We start from the raw sequence: 22,287 nt of genomic DNA on the forward strand, positions 1-22,287 counted from the left end.
AGGTCCATGTCCAGGATCTGAACCTGCAAACCCCAGGCCACCGAAGTGGAGTGCACGAACTTAACCACTACGCCACTGGGCCAGCCCTCAAAAATTTTTTTGTTTTATTTTGTTTTGTTTTGTGAGGAAGATTAGCCCTGAGCGAACATCCATTGCCAATCCTCCTCTTTTTGCTGAGGAAGACTGGCCCTGGGCTAACATCCGTGCCCATCTTTCCTCTACTTCCCATGGGACACTGCCATAGCACGGCTTGACAAGCGGTGCGTTGGTCCGCAGCCAAAATCCAAACCCGTGAACCCCAGGCTGCCGAAGCAGAGTGTGTGAACTTAACTGCTACAACACCAGGCTGGCCACCCCTAAAATGTTTTTTGTACAGAAAGATTTGGATAAATTGAAAAAAGAGTAGAAAGGACTTCCTGTGAGGAATGTAGAGTAATTGCACTCAGGTGCTTTTAGGTGTGTTGTTTTCCTAATGAAAAATTTGAAGGGAAAGTTTCTTTTCGGTTCTTTGGCATAGCCAAGTCACATTAATGTGATGATGTACAGATCACACAAAAGATGTGCAATAAAAATGTATCGAATTATTGAGAGAAATAATTTAATTACCTTAATAATAGAGAAGCAACTATTTTTAATGTTGCTTGCTTACATGAAATTTGACTAAATTTAAACAATTTGATTATTTATTTGGCATTAATGCATAAATTAATTGTGCATGAAAATGAGTTACAGGTTCAGTTTCTGTTTATGTAGACTGCTAATTAGTACTAACTTAATCTTACAGTTGAAAAATTGATTTGAATCCATAGGCAAGTGGGAAATTAAATAAAGTAAGGCTTTAAAAGTAAATTATTGGAAAGCATAGTACTCAGCTGGTTATCTAATAATATATATTAAATCACTACATAATTCTTTGTTAGAAATATTATTAAATTTCTAGAAAATATACATGATGTTACCTGAATGCCATTATAAACTCTAAAATTTATACAACAAAGAATAACTTGACATAACATGTAATATACTTTAGTAAATACTTATTGAATTCATATTCTTGGTAAAGCAATGAGTTAGATATTCTGAGCGATACAAAGATGAACTTTATACATTTTTACTTTCATACAACTCACAAAATATACATGAGGTGTACATAAATTGTCACGGACTTACAGAAGGAGTAAATCTTTACTTTGTATAGAGGTTGAGAGGTATGAGAAGGGTTTTATCAAAGAAAGAGAATTGGGGTTAGATTTTGAAGGCAGAGTAGAACAATTAGATAGATGTGTTTGCACGGTGCACAAGGAAAGGGAGAGAAGGAAGGTAGGACCATGGTGCTACACAACTGGCGGGGTGACCAAGAGCAGGCGACGTCAGCGTGAACGGCGCCCCCAAAGGTGCGAGGTACACAGCCTACACGGCCACACAGCCCTGAGGGGATAACTTTCCAGACAGAGAAACTGAAAACAGAGAGAAAATGGTTGAGAAATGATCAAACCAAAATAAAACTGTGTGTTATGTGGAGTGTGTCTGGAAGACAATTTGTATAGAGATGTACAGTAGGAGACACATTTAGAAAGTTATTTATTAAGCTAAAAAGGTAGGTAAACAAGTAAAATGAAGGATTAGACTGGATAATACCTAAAGGATCCTATTACGTCTGAAATTCTGTGAATCTAAACTCCTACTACAAATCACAAGCAATGGTGCAATAAACTGATAAATTCTGCAGAGAAGAACAGGATGCAAGTAAGAGTTATACAATGGCAGAGTCAAATAACAGAGAAAAGACAAAAGTGAGGCCTTGAATATTTACCTGACAAATTAAAGAAGTTGCCTCCTTGGCTCGATTGGCGTCTGCTCCCAAGAGAAGCAAGCATTCAACCATGATGCTGTTATTCTGATCACATGCTCTCTCTAGCATCACACTTTTTAACTCATCGTCCATAGCTAATTTTGCAAAGCACTTGCAACAAAGGTTTAGAAACTAAAAAGAATGGAAACAAGGATTAGAGTCAGCTAAATACGTAACAGTTAGCACGCAGGTGAGAAACGCTGTACCTGTTGATCCTTTTGTTCCATGATACTGGAACACAGCTGATGGAATACTACTGAATCAAAGCCATGCCGCACCAGCAACTTGGAAAAAGACACTGACAATTCCAGTATTGTCAAGATTGTCTGAAATCCCTGAAAGTGTGATCAAAAATAATAATAATAACATAAGCATTTGTGGGCAAAAAGGAATAAATAAATAATATAAAACAGAGTTTGTATATGACACTTAAAACCTGGGATGTTCACTTAACTAAGTAGATATATTTATTGGGTTTGCACTTTAAAGCTGTAAACCTTGAAACAATCCTATAAATATGCCTTGCTCTCTCATTACTAAGAAATACAGGAGGCACACAGAGAATAAAATGCTAGTTAACAAACCATCATCTAGCAAAGCAGGAAAAAATGCCTAATCCACTAAAATTTGGCTTTTAGAGATCCCTGTCTGAAGCCATATCTACAGGACGAAAGCCAGATATTAACCAGGATTAGAACAGCAAAGTCAGCAAGGCTATAGACCCAAACAAACCAGTAAAGTGAATTTTTTATTACAAGATTGAAGATTAGGTTCTCTAAGACAGCTCAGCATTTCCTCAACATTTTTGTGCTTTGCTCTGAAATTTTACCCTCAGAGAAACAAATCTGAGCTCCTAGATTTCATTCAAGAAAAGTTCTGAAGGCATTGTTAGGTTTACATCCCTACAGCAAATTATTTATGAAGAACTGGTCAGTCACACCACTAATTTTTAGAACCCCCTCAAGCATCTTCCCAAGAGTTGTCTGAGCTCTCTACCCATGTGATGTTTTCAGGAAAAAATAAACTTTTGACTTTACTATTTTTTAGCTTGAATAAACTCAGGCAAAGATTAACTTAAAACTTTTAAAATTTTTATCTTTCAATATAATATATTAATGAAATAATCTAAATATTAAAATTATTATTTTGAGCTCTTAAAATGCTGAGTTTCTACAAATACTAACATTTGATAAGAGAAGTAGTCTTAATTTATGCAGGTCTGAGGGACCTGTGGTCCACCCACCTTTAGAGCAGTGGTCCCTGCAAACGCAAATGAATGCAGCAGCAAGGCAGGTAATGCAAATATGGAGAAGGCACATAATTCAAGTTAAAAAACTTATAAACACCGAACTGACAAAATAAAACATGTTGGCAGACCAAATTCAGCCCCCTGGCCAATAGTTTATAACTTCTACTATAGAGGTCCTAAAATTTATGCCTAGATGAATTAACACTGAGTAACGGAGAGCTCCACATCTGCACAAAATCATTTCCTTCCCTAGGATACTTGTAATTAATTCTGCCTTGGCTTTAATCAGCCTAGGCAGAGGCACATTATAAAAAGCAGATTTATAAAACACATTGTTGTTTTTAATCTAAGAATTTTGTGTGTTCAGCACTTTATAATGAAAAAAAACCTTTACACACATTATCGCATTTACTAACAATGTCTGTGCAGAGGTTAGAGCTTAGACATTTTTATTCCTGGTCAATGCCACGATTTATGAAAATATTTGCTGAGTGTGGTTTACGAAAGTTGCAAACTGCATTACTAAAAAACCACAACCAAGGCAGAAACTTTTAAAGAAACTATTTGTTTGGCTAATATTAAAAAAAAAAAAAACTTACAGTTTATTTCTTAATCTCCCCTGAACTAACCCTAAACCAATATCTTGAATTCCTTATAAAGACAGTTATTATATATTACATTTTAAATTTTGCTTGATGAAAAATGTTAAAAATATTGTTTCACTGCAAGAAAAAGAAAATCAAGAGGCAAAATTACTAGAGGTAAGCAGCCCACAATACAACGCAGAGAATGAGAAACTTCGGAATAATTATAACTTCTGTTTATCTAAAATCTAAGCAAATAAAGCCCAGCTAGCTGGAATTTCTTTAGCACATTCTTTGCTCTTTCACAGAAAGGACAAATGGCCAATAAACATGCTGATTTTAGAGATTTCATAACGAAACACAGGATCTTTAGAGATTCATTCCAATTCTGTTCACTGTCTATAATTAAAATACTACAAAATGAGAAATGGTTTTCAATTAACTAGAATATCCCCATTAATGCAAAGTGGGAATTACACCAACCGCTCTGAAAGAGAAATCTGTGCAAGATCTCAAATTCCCAAGATAATGCACATACTTTAATCTGAACTTCAGCAATATCCTTAAATCGTTGTAAGCTGGAAACCAGAATTTTTGCCAGGAGATGCCCGGTTCCTAGGCATAAATTCTTCTTTGTAACCAAGTATCCTATAAGACTTAAACCCAGACACTGAATTTCTAGAAGAATAAAAGAAAAAAATAAAATTAATTGTTTTAAATCTCAAAACTGAAGAAAAAAACTTAAAGACATCCAACCAACAGCTAAAGGCCTATAAAAATCTATTCTAAATCCTGAGTTCAAATTGTACCAACCTTGGTCATCCGGATACATCTGCAGCGTGTGAAGTATCGAATCAATGGCACCTTCCAGCGATAACACCTCTAATGCATCAGGAAAATGTGCTATAGAAGAAATTACTTTTAATCCACATTTCTGAATCCCAGGATTTCCAATGAACTGAAATAAAAAGGACAATTAAGAATAATTGCTGTTAAAAATGAGTTCTTAATACTTACCTAAGTTAAAGCCAGTTCTAGACTGATAAAATATAAACTAAGTAGTCTAAATAAAGATCAGTAGCCTTGATTCTGCCTTATAGCACTAATACTTTATGATAAAGATAAGAGCTAACATTTTAAATTTATTAAGCATGCTGTGCAACAGGCACTGTGCTAAATACTTTACATGCATTTTTTTTCCACTATAATCTTATTAAATACACACTAATATCATTCCCATTAGATGAGGAGTTCACTGAGGGTTAGAGGGGTTGAGAACTATTCCTGAAGTCACACAGATTGTAAATTGCTGAGATGAGACCAAATCAGGGAAGTCTCATCCCACAGCCTGTGTACTTAACCAGTAAAACGCAATGCTGCCTCTCACCATAGAAAATACTAATGGAGAATTCACTTTTTACTCTAAGTGCTTTACATGCCTTATCTCATTTTTTCCCCTCAACAGCCTCATGCAATAGGTTCATCAGACTTTAAAGATGTGGGAACAAGCGCTCAAGTCACACAGCTAATGAGTGTCAGGTCTGGGACTTGAAAATAAATGCGTCTGCCTTAAAAGCCCAGGATCTTAATTATGACCTCTTCCAACCTGTTCATCTCAATTTCTCCAGATGGTTTGACATTATTTACAGATATTCTAATAGACGCCACTTCTTTTCCCAGGCCACCCTACTCACTGACTGAGGAGAAAACAGTCAACACACTTTCCAACCATGTGACCATCACAGCCACGCCTCCTCTCTTTTGACGTTTGTGACGTAGCTAACTCTTACACTGGCCATCTGCTTTTCTGTGGTGCTCTCCAATTTTCTACCATGATGTGAAGGCCCACTTAATAGCTTTCCTTTCAAAAACTGCAATGCTATCCTTCTCAGGACTTGAGCTTTCACAGACACTTGTTTCACAGCATCTCCACTCCAAATCTCTGATTGACCGTCCACAGGTACACTACAGAGCTGAAACAGCTTCAAGCCAGACTTCAAGCTCTGATGTAGTCTCTTCAACCAAAACCTTCTGCCCTCCAACCTTCCTCACTTCTGTACTGTCAATGAACAGATTTTCATTCCTTTCCCAATCTTGTCCCTCAATTACTCTCAATTGTCCTAATTCAGCATCTCTTTCTGTACACAGTGTGGGGAGAAGCATCGTTTTCTCATCTTGTGCCCTTCTCCTCCACCGCCTAACTGCTCAGCCTGGACATCACTTCATCTATCATTTCAACAAGACACTCACATCCTTGCCTTCCTTGGCACTTTTTCCTCTCATTATATCCATCTTATCAGCTTCCTGGGTAGTGAAGGATATCAGCTTTTGAGTCAATTAAATTTGGGTTTAAATTCTGGCTCTATCACTTAATAGTTCTGTGAATCTGAGGACCATTAAAAATAAACAAAATATTTAGCCAGAAGTGGCATTTACTCAGAAGGTGTTATTCAAGAAATATAAAGATATTTATATTCATATAAATTCAAAGTGGTACAAAGTGAACCTGGAGGGACGGCCCAGTGTCTGTCTCAGCTTCCTCAGCTCTAAAATGATCCTAATCATGCAGGGTTGTTATGAGGATGAAATGAGATAACTCACTGTCCATGCAATAAATTTTGAGTGACGGCCACAGCTCAGGCCTTGGGCTAAATACTCTCCTGAGAGATGAAAAATTTCTAGATGGGCGAGACTGTTCCTAAATTGGTCTTCCATTCCATCAAGCTACCACTTTTCCTTCATTTCTAAACTTATTAATAGAAAAATCTACACCCACTACCTCCACATTCTCTCCGCCCCTTAATTTCAAATAATCAGACTTCTGCCCTAACGATTCTGAATTAAGACCATTCAAAGAAACAAGTCCTTTAACAACTGAATTGCTGCTTTTTCTTCCCTTGGTTTCCATGACACACCACACTCCTAATTATTCTCAAACTTTAAAACCATTCATTTGCCCATTCATTTGCCCATCTCCTTTACAATTCCTTCTTTCAACTCCAAACTTTGTCCCAAGTTCTTTTCTTAAAACTCTTCTATTCATGGATGGGATTTCATACACTAACACAGCTTCAAGTCACCATAACAATAATAGCAACAATCACAATGATAATGCCAAAATCCAAGGAGGACTGGCTATGCGCCTGATATTCTTTTAAGCACTTAATATATATTAACTCATTTAATCTTCACAAGAACCCTTTGATGTAGAAAGACTATTATTATCCCTATGTTATTGATGAAGAAAAACTGAGACACAGAAACCTTTGAGCAGATAACTCAAAGCACAAGCTTAAACTCTCTTAAGCTCTAAGCCCACATTTCTCTTTGCTTGACACCAGTATCTTAAACTCAGATGTTCAAAGCTAAAAGCCTATTACCTTCTCAAAAAAAAAGTCAGATTGTCATTCTGAACTTTCTGCTTGATTAATATCATCATTCCTGCTTCCTAGGCAGGGCCAGCTTCACGGGTGTGCACCTGTGCAGTCACACAGGTCTCTGTGCCTAGAAGGGCCCCACACGTGGTTTAATGCTCTGCTACCACCATCTTGAAATTCTTAAACGTTTTAAACAAAGGGTCCTGCATTTTCATGTTGCACTGAGCCCCACAAATTATGTAGCCGGTCCTGCTCCTAAGCTCAAAATGTGTCACAGCCTAATTTTCTATGCTAAAAATCAAATCAAACTGATATTTATAAAGCACCTATCCTTGTCCTTAATACCATCACCTCTAACAAGTTTCGATTCAACTATTGGTTCTGCTACCTTGAGCTCCCCTCATCTCTAACTAATTCAGGTGCAGTTTGAGGATGACTAACAACTTGCAATAGGAAATCTGTGATTTGTCTACCAAAAGAGAAGGCAGAGTATCATATTATTACATGTGATGGAGCTCAAATAAACCATTCGATAATTTTTTGTGTGTGTGTGTGAGGAAGATCAGCCCTGAGCTAACATCTGCCAATCCTCCTCTTTTTGCTGAGGAAGACTGGCCCTGGGCTAACATCCGTGCCCATCTTCCTCCAATTTATATGGGACACCGCCACAGCATGGCCTGACAAGCCATGCGTTGGTGTGCGTCCGGGATCCGAACCAGCAAACCCTGGGCCACCGCAGCGGAGCACGCGCACTTAACCACTTGCGCCACCGGGCCGGCCCCACATATTCGATAATTTAAAATGGTGGTATTTGATTTTTGAGTTTCATAAATTTGAAAATATATATATATATGCAAGTATATACAATATGTATATATGTATGATATTTACAATCTTACAATAGACTTTCTTTTATCAAATGTTCTGTCTTGAAAATAGTGATTTATTGCATTGCTTTTCAAATGGGGATTAAAATCAATGTACTAGTTTACACTTAGCAAGTGTTGTCCAAATGAAATTTTTGGAAATGCAAACAGAAGGATACCTACAGACATTAATTAGAAACATTCTATTACCTATGCTCCATAATTTGCCAAGCTTTTTCAGAGAATACATAAATAATTAAAATAGTTTCTCTAATAAGTGAAATAGCCTGCTCAAGGGAAAAATGCCCACACCAGCCTCTTTCCTAGCTGCCAGCTAAGTCGACTGCAATTCAGAAAAACTTTCCAGAAAAATAATAGATTGAATGCATATCTAGAAAGAAGTCACCGTTATCCAGGACTAATACTGAGATATATCCTAATAAAGTGGATGGATTTCAAGAACTAGAATCCTTTGGGCAGCCAGGTAAAAATATCAAGTCATTTAAAAGTGAGAAAAAAATAAAGCTGGTCTCAGACTTCTCCACTAAAACATTCAGTACTTGATGACTTTGGAGTGTCTACAAAGTTTTCAAAGAAAGAAAACAAAACCCCACTATTTTACCACCAGCCAAACTGTTTTTTCAAGAGTCCAAATATAAAAACAACAACAACATTAAAATGTTCCAGGAATGAACCTTTTTTAAAGAAACTCAGACAACTAAAAGATGAATGAAAAAATTATAACAAAAGGACTTGCACTGAACATTGAACACACACAACTGCAGGAATAGGATGGAAACAAACCTAGGAAGTATGGTTATAGAGCTGAATGTAAATATTTTAAACCTTGTCAGTGTAGAATTAATTTATTTAACAAAAGTTGGTGAGAAAACAGGTGTAGATAGTGGAAGATTGTGTGAATACTTCGATTTCCTCATCTTTTATAGCCAGAGGTCAAAAGATACTTTTGAATCCAATAGTAGTAACATTAACTAACATTTACTGAGTGCACATTATGCACCAGGCACTGTACTGAGTACATTACATGAATTATCTCATAAAAATCTTCATAACAACCCTAAGTGAAAAACTATTTATTATCTCCATTTTATAGATAATGAAACCAAGACTTCAAGTAACTTGTCAAGGGTACATTAGTCTGTAGGGGGTAAAGTCAGATTCGAACCCAGATATCCTGATTCCAGAGCCCACAAACTTAACTACTAGAAAATTTTGTACAGTCAAAGCTATAAAAGCAAACACTATATAATCTGCTTTAATTGAGTGATAGAGGGGAGGGAGAAGACATAAGGAAGTGGAAATATACTAATTTCATCAACAAGTATGCGTAATGTGTTCCCATATATGAAGGAAAAATATGGGTAGCTGGGTGATACACATTCATATTCACGGAAAATTGGAGATTTTTCTCTAGCAATATATTAGGAATCTCACCTAGTTCTTTTTAATCCCTACATAGAATTACATAATTTGGAAGTAATATAATTTGTTTAATTAGGATCTATTGATAGGGATAGCATTGTTAAGAGAGACTAAATTAATCTGTAGAAACAACCCCAAAACTTCACAGGCTGAAAAAGAAAAGGTTCGATTCTGGTTCATGCTTCATGTGTGTTACAGGTCAGGAGGGCCCTCTGCTCATCAAAGTCACTCCAGGACATCTGCGGATGGAGCAACCACCATCTCAAACATTATAGGTCAGAGTGCCTTAGACAGTGTGCTGAAAGATGCCTCACCAGCAATGAAATATTTGGTCCAGAAATGACGAACATAACCTCCACTTAAACTCTTTGGCCAAAACTAGTTACATGATCCAATCTAGCTACAGAAGAGCTAATAAATAATGGAATCATCAGAAGGTGGAGAACTGAAAATACCTGGCAAACAGTACTAATGATTACCATGTAAGCATTTAGTTTGTTGCCCCATTTTTCTTACTACAAATAATGCCACAATGAACATTCTAGTCTAAAAAACATTTGCATACATATGCAGGTATATCTATATCATAAATTTTAAGAGGGGAATTGCTGGTCAGAAAACATGTCCAGGGCCGGCCCGGTGGCTTAGCGGTTAAGTGCACGCGCTCCGCTGCTGGCGGCCCGGGTTCGGATCCCGGGCGTGCACTGACGCACCGCTTCTCCGGCCATGCTGAGGCCGCGTCCCACATACAGCAACTAGAAGGATATGCAGCTATGACATACAACTATCTGCTGGGGCTTTGGGGGAAAAAATAAATAAATAAAATCTTTAGAAAACATGTCCATTTTAATTTTGATAGATATTATTAAACTTCCCCCAACAAGGTTTTTCTTTTTCTTTTTTGCTGAGGAAGATTCATTCAGAGCTAACATCCACTGCCAATCTTCCTCTTTTTGTACATGAGCTGCATGGCCACTGACAGACAGTGGTGTAGGTCTGCACCCGGGAACCGAACACTTGGCCGTTGAAGCAGAGTGCGCCGAACTTAACCAGTAGGCCACCAGGGCTAGCCTAAGGTTTTTCTTTTTTAATTTACAATTCTTTAATAATGAGAATCTCTCATATGTTTATATGCCAAATTCATTTTTACCTTTAAATCCCATCCACCTGGAATGTGTTTTGGCAGAATGTGGAAGGTAAATATGCAGCTCTCTTTGCTTTCCCCAAATGGCTGGAGAGTTAGATGTTCCAAGACAAGTTATTGAGCAATCCATTTTCTGCCAGGCGGTTGGGGAATATTATATACAAACTGAACATCTGCATTTGAATCTATTTCCTGAATCACCATTATGTAGCATTGATCTATCTCCTCCAGTGCCAATGTCACATCATTTTAATTACTAAAGTTTCATAATACATTTGATAATCTGTTGGTGTTAGGCCATATTAATTATCCTCTTTTTCAAAATTCTCCTGGTTATTCATGCATATTAATTAATTAATTTTCTCAAAATTTTACACTAGTTTATCTAGTTCCAGAAAATACTATTGTTATTTCATTAAAGGTTATACATATAGACCAATTTTCATTTCTAAAAACTTAGTCATTTTATCAAAAAAGAACGTATACATTTTCCTATGTTCAACTCTTGTACCTCTCACTTGAGTCTCACAGTTTTCTTTAGAGTAGTCCTATAAACTTTTTTTTACTTTACTCTTATGTAATTTCTTGTTGTTGTTACTGTTGTTGCTTTTGAAAATGGGCTCTTCCTTTCACTGCACATTAGTTACAACTGAAATAAATATCTTCAATATTTAACTAGGTACACTTTGCTTCAAGGTTTCTGTAAGCAAACAAGCTCTTTGTTTCCATTTAATCAGAAGATTGGTTTGACTTTATAAGTTCCCTGGCTGAAGACAACAGCAGTGTCACTGCATACGAAGCAAGGATGCATCCAAAATGGTGAGAGTCCTATTTTCTTTGTTCTCCAGAAACAATACTGGACAAATAGATCTCTCTGCAACCGAGGACTGCAAGTTTTCTTGTGTGGAAAAAGCTAAAAGGATTGAGCATAAATGGAATGACAGACAGATTTTAACTTCAGCCTGAATGTTATTGGAATTTTATATATATACAAACATTGATCCACTTTAATAAGTACTTTTCATAGTCTTTGCACTGTAAGTCTTAGTTGAATCAGAAATTATACCTTATTTGGAATTCTGCTCTCCAAGAATAGACTTATTTAATGGTAATTCATTTCATAAGTTTGCAGTATTTGGAGCTAAAAATCTCTGATGCTTTGTAACATTTATTCAGAGTGAGACATGCAATCACAGAATTTTAGAGCCAAAGAAATACGTACATTCATCTTTTAGAGCATTTTTTTCTCAACCATAGTGAAAGATTAGGGGAATTACACATAAGAGATTTTTTTGTGTGTGTGAGGAAGATCAGCCCTGAGCTAACATCTGAGGCCAATCCTCCTCTTTTTGCTGAGGAAGGCTGGCCCTGGGCTAACATCCATGCCCATCCTCCTCTACTTTCTATGGGACGCCGCCACAGCATGGCTTAACAAGCAGTGCGTCAGTGCGCGCCCAGGATCTGAAGCGGCGAACCCCGGGCCGCTGAAGCGGAGCACGCACTTAACTGCTGAGCCATCAGGCCAGCCCCCATGAGAGATTTTTTTTAATAATACATTGCCATTTCTGTTTCCCCATGACCTTAACTCTCTGCCCCCAAATGACAGTCACTGTTTAGTGAGTTGCTGTGTGTCATTACCCAGGTGTTGGGATGGAAAAAAGGAAGGAAGGGAGATTCTCAAACACTTCTCCTGGGATTATACAGCAAAAGAAAGTAAGACCTGGGAGCTGAGTGATTTTCTCAGCATCACAGTACTTACTGGCAGAACTGGGATTCTTGACTCCAAATCCTTCCACTATATTCAATAACTTTAGAAAAGATGAGCTAACTAGAATCCGAGTTATCTATAAAGCTTTTCTGGTACCCCTTGCTTCCCACCAACACATACCATGAACCAAATTAACTGCTCCCTCCTCTATGTTCCTAGAATACTGTTCATAAAGCTAATATGGCTCATAAGTGCTAATGTAGAACAACTGCTTTTATGCATGGCTGTTATTCCCCTACCCAGATTATGAGACCCAGGCCAGAAGGGTAAAAAACCCATTCATTTTTGTCTTCCCAGTGCCTAACTTAGTTCCTTCCACATACTTATTTTCATCACATATTTCTGGAACTAAATTCAACCCATTGCTATACTCAAGAATCATATTAAGGTTTGAGTACAAATGACTCAAATATATCATAGACAACTATATTACAAAGTCCAGTTTAAATTGAATTTTCAAAGGAGATCTCTCTGTAGGCTATTCTAACTAATTCATGATATTTTTCAAAGTATACTAAATCACATAGACTCATTTCCATTAGTTACCTTGACAGCTCTCTTCCTTTCATGAAAACATTAACCCTAATCATTCTTTACATCTTTACTCATATCTTTTATAAAGAACCAATTCATCTTACATTAAACTTCCAAACCATCTTAATTCCATCAATATCTTTTGTATTGCACAATATCAATATAATTCCCTTCTTCTCCTTTTTCCATACTTAATATGATTACTGATTATATTAACAACAATATATTATCACGAATGTACACAGATATGTAAATACTTAAAAATAGGAAGAAACAACGCACACCAAACCATTCACAGGTTATCTCTGAGGAGAGCAATGAAAACGAGCACAGGGAATGAAAGAAGACTTGAATGTCGTTCCTTGTGTGTCTTCATGGACTGAACCTTTCAGCATGCTACCAGAAAAGAAAGATAAGCAGCCAGGAGGAGAGACAGAAGAAACCCTAGCCATAGCTCCTGACATCACTCATGAGGCTTAGCTGCACATCTAGTTCTCCAGCTCTTTTTCTGATTGAGCAGACTCGAGTGGATTTATGTCACTAGCAATCAAAAGAATGTGTCCAAGTCTGTAGTTGATAGTACATTTATCTTAACTGGAATGGCACATCTCTCCACCCTCTATATCCCTATTGTTGTGTTATGTCTCTAACCACAAAACTTCCTGCTATCATAGTAAACAGAAGATGGAAAACTTAAACTAAAAAAGCCCTCCTGTTTCTCCAAATTTCATATTCTAGTTAACAATATAAAGGCAGAAAACCTATATTGTACATACCCTGTTCAGAGCCGCAAGGACCAGTTTATGAATATCATTCTGGAAACATTGTTTTTTAACCATATTTATCTTCTGTTGATATTCAGTATCTTCCCTGGATTCTTCTGGCATGCCTAAATGCAAAAATAGATAAATAAATAAATGCTTTTCTCATAAAGATTTAAGCTGAACAGATTGTCACTTGTTAGGAACGATCATAATTAATCCAATAATACACACGTTGTGCTCTTTTCTAATACATGGTTCCTTATGAAAGAAATAACCCTTCGTTTTAAGGAATTTATAAAAATAGTTAATTATCAAATATAAAATAAATACAGTGTGTATGGACGTTTGCTGAATCTAAAGCAGCAAGAAGTTACTACAGTGGAGGAATATTCTGTAACAATCTCTTTTTTGTATGAAAAAGCTGTGCTCATACAAAAAAATGAAGAGATTTTTATGCAACAATGGACAACTTGAGAAAAGCTCAAAGTTTTTTGGACTAGACATACAAAGCTCAGATATGAAATGTAGGCATAAAAGAGCAGCTGGAATAGTAATGAAAAGAAAAAAGATTTGTTTCAGCACCACGCCAGTAAAGAGCATGTGGTTTTATTGAAAGTCCTCTAAGGCTGTATAATAGTACTGAGTTATTTAAAGGAAGCATATCCCTTATTAAGCTACATTGTAGCTGAACTATCTCAAAACTTTGAAAAAACTGGAAGTTAAAAAAAACTGGTCATATAGTAGAATATATAAGTAAAATTATTATGAGTGAATGATGTTTCCAAAACCTAAGACTATAAAAATAATTATTAATAAAAAATTACGTATAATCTTTCACTTTAATAATTTGTATTAACACAAACTATAAGTTGGCTGCACATAGCTTTTCACTTATTTAACAAAAATTTGAGTGTCAACTACATGCCAGGGATTTTGCTACATGCTGGGAATACCACAGTGAATAAGAGAGGCTGGATTCCCACCCTCCTGGATCTTTCAGCCCTTGTTTTAAAATTGATTCAAAAAAGTTCTGACATTCCCTACAGCTGTATGACCTTGGGCAAGTCACTGAAACTCTCTGTGTCTCATTCTTAGTGACCAAGACCACATTAGTTTCTAAGGCTGCCAATTATATCATAAGCAGAGGTAACTACTAAAAGCAGTAAAAACTTCATGCCACTTATAATGGGTCTTATTAAATATCTTTCTTAAACATCTTTCTTAAGACCAAATGAACATTCTCATAAATTTGACCTCTGGTCTTTGTTATATCACTTGAGATTCTACTACCCAGAATGGATATAATTTCCTTTCCACATAATAGTCCTTTAAATTGTATCATCTGTAAACATTTTGAGGGCAGGATCCATAACCTAACCACCTCCAGATCTCCAAGGGTTCCAAGTACAATGCTTTAAATATAACAGTTGTTCAATATACATCTGTTGCACAGATGTGTATATAAAGAGCCTACTCTGGAGTCAGGCTGCATGGGTTGAAAATTTGGCTCCACGATAATATGCTGCGACCTTAAAATCTCCACATCTTATGCCTCAGTTTCATCATTTGTAAAATGGCAAAGAAAAAAAAAGTAATATCTGCCTTATGGGTTGCCGCAAGAATTTAAAAAGTTCACATACATAAAGCAATTCAAATAATGACTGACACATTTTAAGTCCTCCATATTGTTAGGTATTATTGTTATTAGCTATAAATTAGTGGATTTTAATACAGTTTTTCTATCCTCCTGAGTCATCTCTTCTCCAGATTAAATGCATTCAGTTCCTTTTATCGTTCTTATGGATGTGGTTTTATATTTATAATCACTTTCCTCTATGCACTTCCCATTTTGCCTATGTCCCTCCTTAATGAATTTTACGTTATTTCCTCTAGCACTGACACTAAGTCAAGAAAAAACAAGTCAAATAATATTTTATTAAAATAACTGGGTCTTTACTACTTTATTAAAGCAATCAGCTCAATCACTTCAATAAGTTCTTGTTATAAAAAAGAGGAGGAAGCAACAGTACTAGATTGAAAGAAGCTTAAGACACATAACACCAGATGCAATAAGTGTTCCTGAATTAAATACTGAATTATACAAATTTGCTGTATTGCACATCTTTGTCACATTTAGGAAATCTGAATATAGTCTAGTTAATAAATGAGTATATGTACATCTAGGTATCTTATAAGCATCTCAATTTAACATGTTCAAACCAGAATCATATTCAACCTCAAAACTACTGGTGTACTAATACCATAGTTACTCAGTGATATATAGAATGGTATGACATAGTACCGTGCGGTACAGTATGGTATGGTGTGGTATGGTAGCCTAGAGCAAAGTAGATGGGTAGGCCTTTACCTAATAGAGAAATGTATTTATATACTGATATGTTTATAAAATGTGTCTATTTATATGTATTTCCATGCACAAAATATAACCCTAAAATTATAAAATTATTTTCAAGTGCACTCATTTAGTACATCTGAACATCATTGTAAAAAACATCATTTAATTTATCATTTAAATACATCATTTAATACATCTAAATGTTTATTGACTATCAATGTTGCTTCAGGATCAATCTAAAAACAATGAAAGAAATATTATATTCAAAACTTGTTTTTGAACTAAAAGAGTATTATTTTATAACTAACAGATTTGGTTCTGAATGTCTGGTTATCTTTAAAACTCAAAACCACCCTTGAAAGAATAAGGCTGACATCTTTAAGGATAATCAAAAGGGTTTTGTTTTGTTTTTACAATCTAAAACTAAATTCAAAAAAACTCACAATAATATTTTCAAGAAAAATTATGTCTGTTAAACTATATCTCAAAAGTTGACTGATAACTATGAATGGGACACCATGATTCAATTTAAAAACTATTGACTGAATAGAAGCTATTTTTGTTCATGGTATGAAGAAAGCCATCTCCTTGAAAAAATTTATACTCTTATACTAAGTATACTCTTACACTCAGAAACATAAAAGACCTATATGACTACAGATAATGGTAGCTTTAGGAAGATTTCATTTAAAAAGAACAAAAATAAAACTGGGTTTCAAAAGAATTGGGAATTTTACAGAACAACAAATAACATCCCTGATATTCCGTAGTCAGAAAGTCATGACAAATGTTTCTCCCAACCATCTCTCAGACCCATCCTCTCTGTTTCCATTGCTGGGCCCCCACCATGTCCCACCCGACTATCATGGCCTGCAACCCAATCCCCCCTGTAGGAGCCTCTCCTCCTGCCATGCATCCTCTACACCACAGTTCTACTGTTATGAATTTCAGATTTGGTCATGACACTACAATTTTTAAACACCTTTAATAAATTTGAATTGACTTCCATTAAAAAAGCACAAATTGCTCAGCATTGCATTCAGGGCCCTTCACTTTCAGGCCTCTGCCTGTCCTTCCACATTCATCCCCATGCACTGCTCTCCTCTACTCCACCCTTCACTCAGCCCAGACCACGTGCACTTTCTCCTGCTTGAAACGTCCCTCCCTGCCTTTCTACCAGGTCAGCAATATATTTTATCACCCTTCAACCTCAAGACCACAATCTCTGACCTACTCCTTTGAATAAATTATTTGTGCATCCGTCAATATTCTCAGAACCTTTTATACATTTATCTATATTAGCTCCTCTCATTCTGTCTAGTAATTAATAATTTACATATCCGTCTACCTCTAAACTCCTATAACAATACAGTCCTGCTTTTTTCCATTCATCTTTCATACTTTTGTAGTCATCACAATGTTTAGAACATAAGAGGCACTTAATAAATATGTGTTGAATGAATGGAGGAACAGGTGTCTTAAATGTGTTTTGGAGGACAAATGTGATCACAACAGATGTAAGTGGAGGTAAAGAGGAGGAGGATGGAAGCCACTGAAGTTAATGAGTAAAAGTCACAAGGTTATATTTGAGAAAGATTCATTCAACCACAGAGTAAAAGAAGAACTGGGAATAGCCAAGAGAGGAAGTGTGAAAACTACTTAGCTATTATTACAGTTCAGAAAAAACCAAAAACTTAGACTTGCTGATGGCAACAGAAATAGAAAAGAACTATCAGAGACGGACACTCTTCGGAAGTAAAGTTCCACACTTTACACTGTAGTGTGTAAATAAATTATTGATTTTTCTTATTAAATTTTCTTATAAATTAATCTAACCCTTCCACCTCATCATTTCCCTCTATTTTTATTTTTGGGTGAATGAAAAGATTTGTATTTGGTTGGCAGAAACTGCTCCTTTAATTTTTGCCTAGAAAGTTGATGTTTCATGAAAAGTCAAAAACTCATTTAAATTGCTATATTTCCCCACAATCAATTATATAACTTACCTGGAACTATAAAATGTAAAATAGCTCGAAGTGCCTCCAGCTGTACTGATAACAATGTCTCATGACTTTTCATAACTGTCATTATTTTGGGGGCCACTGCTGCCATTGTATCCAGGGAAGTGTTACTGGAGATAGAATATTGAAATGCTTATTAAAACTACAACCTGATTCCCTTGTAAAAACACCAATTTGAAACAAGTTCAGGAAAACAGAACCAACATATTTCATCAGAAAAGGCTATATGAAAATGCATTTGAATTCAATTATATGAGCATACACACTTTTAATTGTTGTTTAGTTAGACTTTGACCTCAAGAAGTTGAATTCACGGTAATTGAGAATTCTTTTACTATTTAGTTTCACAAAACTAAAACTTCCTTCTGATCTACACATGGGTAATGGGCAACAACCCTGTAAAGTAGCTGTTATCATCCCCATTTTTCCACATAAAGAACTTGGATTGACAGAGGTTAAATATCAAAGTCCCACCATGAGGAGGTGACAGAGCTGGGGCTGGAAGATAAACTCATTTGACCCCAAAGGCAAGGGCTCTTTACATACCAACCTGCCTCTTCCAGAGTAAGACCTGTGGACTTCCTATGTGGTATTCTTAATTAGTTTTATTTGCATTAAAGTCTTGGTTTCTCTAAGGTATTTTAGCTATTCTTTCTTTTACATATGAATAAATGCCACATGACTAGATTTCAGTAGGTACTAAGAACTTTAATACAGGCAATCCTTGCTTTGCACAGTGGCATGTTAGCTGAAACTTGCTCATATCAGAAACATATCCTCGTTTTGCATGGTTCTATAGTCATTGAGATATAGTCCCGCTTTTCCATCTTAAAGTTCCAGTTTAAACTCATCCCCTCTTTGCAGCCTCCCCTCCTTTGGTCACCCCATCTAGGTTCACTCTACTCTTACCACTGTCTTATATACATCTCTGCCATTGCATTCTCACACTGTATTGTAATTATTTGTTTACATGTTAGTCACCCCAACTAGAGAATGAGTTTTTTAGGGGAAGGCACATTGACATAGTTAACTTTGAATCCCCAGGCCTGGAACTTTATACATTTTACATATGAGGAAACAGCCAGAAATATTAATTGCCCAAAATCTACAGAACCTTAAACTGTAAGATTTTTGCCTCATTTATAAAGATTCACATTTGCAAAACCATAAAAATCACCATTTAAGATAAACTTTTCATTTAAATATTCAAGAGCAACATTTAAATAAAAGAAATATGACTCAAAGATCTGATATACGTATAAACATAAGTAGATTAGCTGGACTGATGTTAAAAACAATGTAACCCCATTCCTTATAAGCCTATAGATGTGTTATATACAGTTTATCATGCTACATGCATTTCACTGATACTGATTTAATAACAGTATTAATAATAATAGCTATGATTTATTGAGTGTTTAAAATGTACCACGTATTACCCTAATTCCTTTGTAAAAATGAATTTATTTAATCCTTACATTATAAACTTACAACTTATGAGGTTATTATTATTATTCCTCTTTACCAATGAGGAACCTGAAGTTTAGAGATGAAAGAGTTGGCTCAAAGTAGTGGGAAAGCCAGGACACAAAATCAGTTTTTACTGCAATATCTGTGCCATTTATTTTTTCTTTTACCCATGACAGTTTTCTATATAGCCTCTTTTTGTTTGAAATTTACTCAGACTATGCCAAAGTTACCTCACATTCTTTGGCCTAATAAAACACAAAAAGGCACTGAGCATATCCTGCCGAGGACACTTTCTGTACGGAATTCAGTTTTAGTCGTCTTTTTTTCAAGCCAGCAGTTCTTCTCCACCTCCACTCGCTACCCCCCGTAAGCCCACCCCATCATCGTCTCCGTTGTGCCACTAACCAGCCATGTAATCCTAACATCTCTGGACCTGGACTAGATGTGACTAAAAGCTTCCCCAGCCCAGGGAATGAGAGCAATAAGAGAAGATCAAGTTCATTCAAATGAAGGAATAATCATAAATATTAGTTGTAAAAAAGCAACAGTTAGATGCCATATCCTGATTTTATCTTTTATACCCTTCACACGTATACAATAATTTGAAAAACTGTTTAAGGTTATGTGCTGTATAATTGCCATTTTTCAAAATGTAGTCAACACCAAGCATGAAGCACAAAAGGAAACCTTCAACATATTTCTAGAGTCTCTACCATCTATTTCAATATTCAGATAAAATAAGTCTATGATATCAGTGATGTGAGATTATATTGCGCAATATTTCAATCTTCAAATGCCTTATGTTTTTCTTTTCATTCTTAGAAATATGCTTGAAATATTGATATTTGACTTGGTCCAATATTATATATTCTGCATAAGTTCATGCACCTATATTACCTTCCTTCAAATAGATGATTTAGCATTTTACAGCCACTTTCAGCCACTTCAGGAGAATGTATATGCTTCTGCATTAACTCCAATACATTCAGGTATATTCCTTTTGACAACAGGATTTTTCTGAAATTAACTACAAGATTTTTTTAATGTTACTTGTAGAAATGAAAGCACATCTTTGTAATTTTGCAATGACACGGAATATTAAGATAGTCCAAATTCATAGGAAAGTATATATCGGTACATATGTAATTTACATTTCATTGACAATTTAAAGATCGTTAATGCTTATTTCCTTAAAATGTATACCATTTCCCATTTTTTCCACATTTATTAACCATTTGCTGAGTTTTCATTTTAAAAGTTTCATTCCCAGAGTAAGGATTCCAGCGTAATAGCCATACCCCGGTCCAGATGAAAGGAGTTTTTTTGTAGAAAAATGTTTTTAAATAATGCCCTCCAAAATAAGAATGAAAGTTAAATTTCATTCTAATATTTAAAACAACTTCACAAAATAACTGTACTTATATAGAGCTAAGACTCGCTAGGTATACCAGACACTAGTGATCTGGGAATAAGTTACAGGTGCATGGAGATACTGACCATCCTCTCAGATTTTAGGCGACAGGGGCTATGGGGTGGGGACCAGCGGCTGGAACCAGGCTAGGTTGCCTTCAGCCTTGTGCTCCTTTCTCCATTTGCCCCTGTGTACTATACAAACATTATCATTTCTATGTATGCCGCCATGTGCAAAGGGATGGAAAACACTGATACAGAGCATAAATAATTACATATTTTCACAAAGTAATGCCAAAGCTTAAGAAACACATAGATATGCTTTACAACTGATTTTACATTATATGTGGAAAAGTATATCCCAGCAATAATGATCGCAGAATAATTTTCCTCTTCATAATAAACTTTCTTCGCTAAATGCAAATCCAGCATCTTAAAGTTTCCATATAAATACCAATTGTCTTGAAGCCTCAACATAAATATCAATTCCAACATTATACACTATAATTTAACACTTTGAGAGTGGCAGAAAAGGAAACTTAGAAAGTTTTAACTTAAGTACTATTTTGAACAACGAGTATTCAATCTCAAATTTGGAAAGGAAGAAAAGATAGGACAAAACTCAGATATCAGTGGAAGTGACATACACATTCTAAATTACTGCCCAAATCTGAAAACCTCATACCTTTTAAAGACATTCAGAATACCACACATTAAAATATGACAAGAAGTTGGTTATTTTACTTGGAACATCAGAAGTTTTAATAACCCCTCCTAAAGTGGCTAAATTCTAACCAAGGAGATACTTTGCAAGACGGAAGTTATTCTGGACCAGCAGTTTTCATACTTTAAGTGTGGCTCTGAATCACCGGGGGGGGGGGGGGGCTTGTTAAAACACAGATGCTGGGTCCCAACTCCAGAGTTCATGATTCAGTAGGTCTGTATGGGGCAGTAAAAATTCACATTTTTAACAAGTTCCCAGGCAATGTTGCTGATCCAGAGACCACACTTTAAGACCACACATTAAGAACCCAATTTAAGACTTGAAAAATTGAGAATAGAAATTTCATCAAACACTAGACCTAGGAGAAGAAATTACCTCATGGAGTCACTTTAGAGTTTACAAAACATTTTACACATTTTATCTCATTTACCAGCTATCTACATAATACTCGTGATGTCAAGCACTCCATTTCAGTGATAAATTATCTGCCTTAAAAGGCAATATGCATCTTCTTTCAGGTCTTTTCTTCAATAGTCACCTGCTTTCCTGGCTGCTTTGTCACAATTTCATCCCCTCTGACCCCTAACATATATCCTCCTTTTTTGCTTCATTTTTTTTTTGTTGGCTACCTCACATATCACGTATTTTATTTAGTCTCCTTGTCTATTTTCCCCACTAGAGTTGAAGCTCCACGAGCCTGGGATTCCTATTTAACTGATGTATCC

The 22,287-nt window shown here is 35.9% G+C and overlaps 1 protein-coding gene across 1 annotated transcript in view; it reads right to left on the reverse strand.

Annotated features, from left to right (window-relative positions):
* LRRK2 (leucine rich repeat kinase 2) overlaps positions 1 to 22,287 on the reverse strand; it is a 135,435-nt gene that overhangs the window by 86,365 nt on the left and 26,783 nt on the right. Inside the window, exons 12-18 of the mRNA XM_004441150.3 lie at positions 20,326 to 20,455; positions 17,944 to 18,068; positions 13,594 to 13,706; positions 4,499 to 4,643; positions 4,224 to 4,363; positions 2,059 to 2,187; positions 1,814 to 1,984 (exon numbers count right to left, since the gene is read on the reverse strand). Coding sequence (XP_004441207.2) covers positions 1,814 to 1,984; positions 2,059 to 2,187; positions 4,224 to 4,363; positions 4,499 to 4,643; positions 13,594 to 13,706; positions 17,944 to 18,068; positions 20,326 to 20,455 — 953 coding nt within the window. The remainder of the gene's footprint in view (positions 1 to 1,813; positions 1,985 to 2,058; positions 2,188 to 4,223; positions 4,364 to 4,498; positions 4,644 to 13,593; positions 13,707 to 17,943; positions 18,069 to 20,325; positions 20,456 to 22,287) is intronic.

The sequence above is a fragment of the Ceratotherium simum genome, chromosome 17 (assembly GCF_057802395.1).
Source record: "Ceratotherium simum simum isolate JZ-2026a chromosome 17, ASM5780239v1, whole genome shotgun sequence".
NCBI lineage: Eukaryota > Metazoa > Chordata > Mammalia > Perissodactyla > Rhinocerotidae > Ceratotherium > Ceratotherium simum.